The sequence below is a fragment of the Corapipo altera genome, unplaced genomic scaffold (genome assembly GCF_003945725.1).
Source record: "Corapipo altera isolate COAL_440 unplaced genomic scaffold, ASM394572v1 0, whole genome shotgun sequence".
In the NCBI taxonomy this organism is placed as follows: Eukaryota; Metazoa; Chordata; class Aves; order Passeriformes; family Pipridae; genus Corapipo; species Corapipo altera.
The window spans coordinates 30926251-30932481 of record NW_020884872.1 but is presented as its reverse complement, the minus strand read 5'-3'; the positions used below and the strand labels follow the sequence as shown (position 1 = coordinate 30932481).

The 6231-nt window shown below is 42.1% G+C and overlaps 1 protein-coding gene across 1 annotated transcript; it reads left to right on the top strand.

The window, feature by feature from the left end:
- The first annotated feature begins 4395 nt into the window (after positions 1-4395).
- Positions 4396-6122, top strand: LIPT1 (lipoyltransferase 1). The gene is made up of 2 exons (XM_027642123.1): positions 4396-4472; positions 4702-6122. The coding sequence occupies exon 2, from the start codon at positions 4929-4931 to the stop codon at positions 6048-6050; it is 1122 nt and encodes a 373-aa protein (XP_027497924.1). The 5' UTR covers positions 4396-4472; positions 4702-4928; the 3' UTR covers positions 6051-6122.
- The last annotated feature ends 109 nt before the right edge of the window (positions 6123-6231 follow it).

The window sequence follows — 6231 nt, the reverse complement described above, 5'->3', positions numbered from 1 at the left end:
ATTTTAATTATTTCTCTACTTGGTTTCATCTTGGGAGGTTTTTGAATAACTCTTATCTATGAAAATTCAACTTTCAGTATCAAGTTTATGACTTAGAGCACAGTTGCTCAATAAACATTACTAAAGTTAAGAAAAGGTGTTCATATTTCTTTTTGGTTTTAAGTACAAACGAATACTGAGTGACCAGTTGCTGCTATACCTTTTTGAATGGCTTTTTCGTTGGGGGAGGGAGTTAAGCTAAGCTTCTCCTTAAGTGACACAACATTTTCTCCACACCTTGGCAGATAAAAAGATGACTTCCTCAAATAATACTTCAATTCTTAATGGCTATTTGGAGATGGAAACAGGGAGGTGGGTGGGCATAATAAATTGGCATTCTTGGGCAACACCACCCCCCATTGTTGGTTTGAGTGGAATTCTTTGGTTTTAGAGCACCTTTAACACAAACCTCCTGGGGCCCATCTGCACACATGTGGCATAGGCCTCATCCATGATTAATGTGAAAGCCTGAGAGAAAGGCAGGGAAAGGCAGCACAAGCAACGCTTACAGGTCAGAAGACTTCAGAGACAAAGCCAAGCAGCCAAGTCTCATTAATCCAGCCCCAGGAGAGAGATGGGTATTCTGAAACTGCCACAGCTGATCAGCTGGGACTGACTGTGAGCTCAGGCAGCTCAGCTGAACACCTCTGCTCTAATTAGGTTCATCTCTTTCAGAAACTAATATCCAACGAGACACATTTACAGATGAAAACTCCAGCAATTGCAATACAATCTCTCTGGCTTGACCAGAACAAAACAAGTGTTAGATAAGACTGATTTAATCTTGTGAAAATAGCCTTCTTTTAGTTAAATCTTATCTTCTATCCAAAACCCATCTACTCTGCATATGTATTTGTAAAATTATGTGCCAGTTGTATCTTCCAGAATAAATATCACCCTTAACATTACACTTGTTTCTTGACAGTGTCAAGTATTAGCTTCACATGTATGAGAAAACACCAGTCTGAACTCATTCCTGATTTTTAATGCCAGGATTGACATATTAACTGGTTTGCAGACATTGTAAAGTTAAAATGTCATGGTATTACAAGGCTAATTGCGCTTTTCTTTATTCCATCAACAAAATCATATGAGAGAGACTACTTCTTACATCTTCTTATGTCCAAGATAGCAGTTCTTATTTACAGTACCTCTAGCTGCATATCTCTTCTTGGAATAGCACAGACAGGGACAGGAAGACTGGTGCCTTTGAAGAAAGTGATGTGAAAAGGGTAAGGGGGCCATGTGAGTCCTCTGACTCCTATTGCCTGCTTCTGTCGGGCACGGATATAAAGAGTCTTTGAAAGAGGCTGCTATAGGTAGTCCCAAAGTCAAGCTGAGAAATCAGATGAAATGCACTCTCTTCTCTGTTAGCCACTAGCACAGGTTTTATATTCTGCAGACAGTGTCAGGTGAATGATGGGGTTTTTTTGGCAAGCAACCACTATAAAGCACTCATGAATAGAGCTCACCTTTTCAGATATTAGGTGTGAGGAACACCTCAGAAATACAATCCCCACCCAAAGAGAAGAAATTGGAATATTTTAACTTCCAGAAAAAGAGCAAGAGAAACAAGACACTTTCTTTTCCTCACCCCATTCTGGATTTATTGTAAGTCTTTCTTTTGGATTTTGGTATGATAGAGATCATCAGAGACTCTGCATTATCATGTTTATCTCCAAAAGAGATGCGAGAAGAGCATTTCAGGTTTTCATAACTTTAATTATGAAGAATAATAAGAATTTTATTATGAAGAATAAAAAATTCTTCTTTATGAAAGTTCATTTTAGGTGTGAAATTAGACATTTTTAATTAGTTTTGCCCTGGTATGTCTAAGGTATCCTCTAAGAGACATATGGTGAGTTCTCTCTTATATGTTTATGTGGGTTAATATTGTGCACAGCAGTTACTGTGCTTTTTGTATACCAAACAACACTTTCTTGATCAAAGAAGAAATGAAAGTCATACACAGGATTGTTTTCAAAAGCAAAAATAACAATAGCTGTATTTTGCAGATGTGATTTATACACTAGCAGTTGAGACATAAAAAATATATTTAGAAGTCCAATCCAGAAGAAATAAATAAATAAATCATGGTGTGCATTTAGAAATTCATATTTTTTGCTTATTGTCAGAATATTTCCAATTATCTTGCTCGGTTTGTTTTCAACAATAGCCACTTTTCAGGAAAGGCATTTATTGTTCATGTGTATTTTACCCTTCAGCATATCAAAAACAGACCCCTGACGTTTTTACCTGTCCACCTAGTATTCTGCACACTTTACTTTTTTTTAGCACATTGTGCTTCTAACTACAGAAACATTTTTTAACTAGAAAAACATGTAGTGTAACAGCTTAAAGTAGGTTTTTAGTGTCACCCTGTGGCAAAATGACACATTGCAAATTTCCAAGAATCAGTTGCCAAAATGGAAACAAATGGTCCCACATTTTGTTTGTTTTTCATAACATCAGAAGTCTAACAAGACGCATTTCCCTACTTCTGACCAGTGTTACAGTGCACGGGTTCACTTCTGCATTTTGCCAACTTCCTCCAAAATTTATTTTCCAATATTCAGAAGTACACATGCCTTTTGCCCTGTGCACTACTGAATAGCTCACCCCAGTGAAAAGTTATCACCAGTCTAATTTAGCAAAAAGTTATGTCTATTGCAAATCACTTAAAATAATTCACAACTTTTTTTTTTTTAATATGACAATACAATGTGTGCTGGGACACACATTACATCAAGATTCTTTTAGAGACTGTTTCTCCCACTAATCACCACCAGCACACATGTGGTGATGGTTTCTTACTTTTTATTTGCCCTACTACACCCACACAGCCCTTTTAAGTGTTTGGTAAGGACTGTCACACTCTTAATTAATCAGTTCTTCAGTAGGAAATAACTCCAAGCTTATGTCTTTAATCTTGGAAGTCTTTCATCCTTATCCACCTTCTTTTCTCCTTTTCCTTTCAGGGAATATAGCTGTTCTGATACTGTTTGTTCAACTAGAAGGTTAAGGCAATTCAGGCCACATCATAAACAGTTTTCTTTACTGGAAAAGCAAATACATGAACATCCAGTTACACACCCAAAGCCAAACTGCTTCCTCAAGTAATCTCACTGTTTCACCTGAATATCAATTTGGCATTTCTTTGAAAGTCATCTATTCCTAGAGCTAGAAAAAAAAAAAATTACTTAGCCCTAACTACCTGTTCAAGAGGGATAGCCTATATGAATTCTCACAACCCACTGTATCAACCTTTTTCTCTACAGTTCCTTCATGTCTTGGTACTCCTATATTAAGGCAGAGAGGAAGACAAAAGCATGCAATGTATCCTTTATAAATACACATACACCAGAAAGAGATATACAACACATATTTGCCCATAGGGATACTACTGCAGATAAAAAAAGTTCGGCTAGCACTGAACATTGTCCCATAGTGTAAGCTTAAATACAGACAAGAGCTCTTGATAGTTAAGGTCTGGTAGACTTTAAGAATGGCTTAAACCAATGCAAATCTGGAGACGACTTGCTGCATGAAATACGTCTACAGTTACTTAGTTTTTGATCACTTCCAGCTTGTTAATGAATTACACTATCAACATTTAGTTTCCATATCTTCCCAAATCCCATGGAGAGTTTCTGCGTATTTCACAAGCCTCTGTACATTTGTATTAACTCCTTCAGCCTCCTTGTGAATCCGTGAAAGCTGCTAGCATCCACAACAATCCGTGGAGAGAAATTGCACAGCTGGGTCTTGCAAGAAGAATCATCCATTTTATCCGTTGTGCATTGGCCTCTTGCTGGCATGACCCTGTAAGTATTATTGACAATGCCTGTAAGTATCTGAAGGGAGGGTGCCAAGAGGATGGAGCCAGGCTCTTCTCAGTGGTGCCCAGCAATAGGACAAGAGGCAACAGGCAGAAACTGATGCACAGGAAATTCCGCCTGAATATGAGGAAGAATTTCTTTATTGTACGGGTGACTGTGCACTGAAACAGATTGCCCGGATAGGTTGTGGAGTCTCCCTCGCTCAGATATTCAGACCCGTCTGGGCACAATCCTGTGCCACGTGCTCTAGGATGACCCTGCCTGAGGAGGGAGGTTGGTCCAGGTGACCCAGTGTGGTCCCTTCCAACCCTTCCCATTCAGTGATTCTGTGACCCGATCATTCCCGCTTTTTCCCAGCTCCCTCCCGCTGCACAGTGCCATGGCTGCGCTGCGACAGGCAGGACATCGGCAATCCCCGAGCAGCAGAGCCCGCTCACAGCTCTCCGCCCCCATCCCTTCCCCAGCTCCCCGGCGGGGCAGCGCCCGCCCCCAGCACCTCTCACCCGGGAAGCGGAAGGCGCTCCGGAGGCCACCGGCTCCAAGGACGCCGCCGGCTCCAAGGAGCCCGCGGGAGCAGGGGCTGCGCTCCCCGCCGTGAGTAGCGCAGGGGTGGCCGGCGGGACGCGGGGGCGGCGGCGGGCGAGGGGCGCAGCGCCTCGGAGCAGCCGCCGGGGCCGAGGGGACACCGCGCCAGGAACCCCGGGGGGAAAAAAAAGCCAAAAAACCCCTAACAAAGCTAGACTACGCGAAGTAAAACCGCATTAGGAAGGCTCTGTTGAGTGAGGGGAAAATACACATTCCGTCTCCTCCTTTGGTCTTTTAGGCACCAGGGACTGCGAGGAGCAGCTACTCTGACACCTCCAGATGTTTTCGGGAAGCTCCCGACAGGGCTTGAGCGGCATGACCCGGAGGAGTACCATGCCTTGGAACTGGCATGCTGCCGTGGGAAGAGCATGACTGCGTCATGCCTGCCTCTAGCATTTCATTTCTGCCGCATCCAGCTTTAGCAGAGTGGGAATTCCTTCCATCCGCTGTCCAATTATTAAAAACATGGTACTCCAGCCATCGTTAAAGAACTGCTTTCGGCTGTCCTGCGTCCTCAGGACTCCAAAAGCTGGCTTCAGGAGCACAGCTAGTGGAGCCCTCATTATCCAGTCTGTTTCTAATGACGTTTACCAAAATCTCGCTGTGGAAGACTGGATCCACGACCACATGGATTTAGAAAAGCGACAGATCCTTTTCCTTTGGAGAAATTCCCCTGCTGTGGTAATAGGGAGACATCAGAATCCCTGGCAAGAATGCAACCTCAGGCTGTTGAGGCAAAAAAATATAAAACTAGCCAGGAGAAGAAGTGGAGGAGGGACAGTTTACCATGACCTCGGTAATATCAATTTGACTTTCTTCACAACCAGAAAAAAATACGAGCGAATGGAAAACCTGAAACTGGTTGTTAAGGCACTGAAAGCCTTGCGCCCCCAGTTAGACATACATGTCACTGACAGATATGACATCTTGCTAGATAGGCACTACAAAATCTCAGGTACTGCTGCAAAGCTGGGAGGGACAAGTGCTTATCACCACTGTACCTTACTCTGTAATGCAGATAAGTTTGTTTTATCTTCTGTGCTAAAAAGTCCTTATAAAGGGCTAAAGAGCAATGCCACGCCTAGTGTGCCTGCCTCGGTGAAAAATCTCTTTGAAGAGGATCCTAGTTTAACTTCTAAGATGCTCCTGGATGCCATTGCTAAGGAATATGCTACACAACACCAAATAGATCATCATATCACCTTAATAAACCCAGCTGATGAGACTCTGCTTCCTGGAATTAATAATAAAACTAAAGAACTACAAACCTGGGAGTGGGTGTACGGAAAGACACCAAAGTTCAGCGTTAGCACTTGTCTTAACATGGCCTATAAAGATTCTGTTCTTGACATTAAAGTAAATATGGATGTAAAGCATGGAAGGATTGAAGTCTGTAACATCGATCTGCCGGAGCAGTGGCTGCCACCAGCACTGTACAGCGAACTGGTCAAGAGCCTTACTGGCAGTAAGTTTTGCCCAAACGAAACCACAACACTAGCAACAACACTGCTAAGAGTGTGTCCACAAGATGATGAGTTGCACAGCAGGTGGAATCTACTATGTGAGAATATGGTAATGCTAATGTGACTTACATTTTGAAAATGTAAGTTAAACTTCTGTTGCTTTTTTATTTAATGTATTAAAAACAAAATTAAAGCTGAATTTTTCTCTTACTAGTCAAACTGTTCAATCTGGTGCTTTTGTTTAATATTACAATTAAATTTCACACTGCCTGCACCCGATATTCCCAAACTGTAGAATGTAAGCC

Excerpts from the sequence above, each read along its gene's own strand:
- LIPT1 (XM_027642123.1), top strand. The coding sequence starts at position 4,929 with ATGGTACTCCAGCCATCGTTAAAGAACTGCTTTCGGCTGTCCTGCGTC.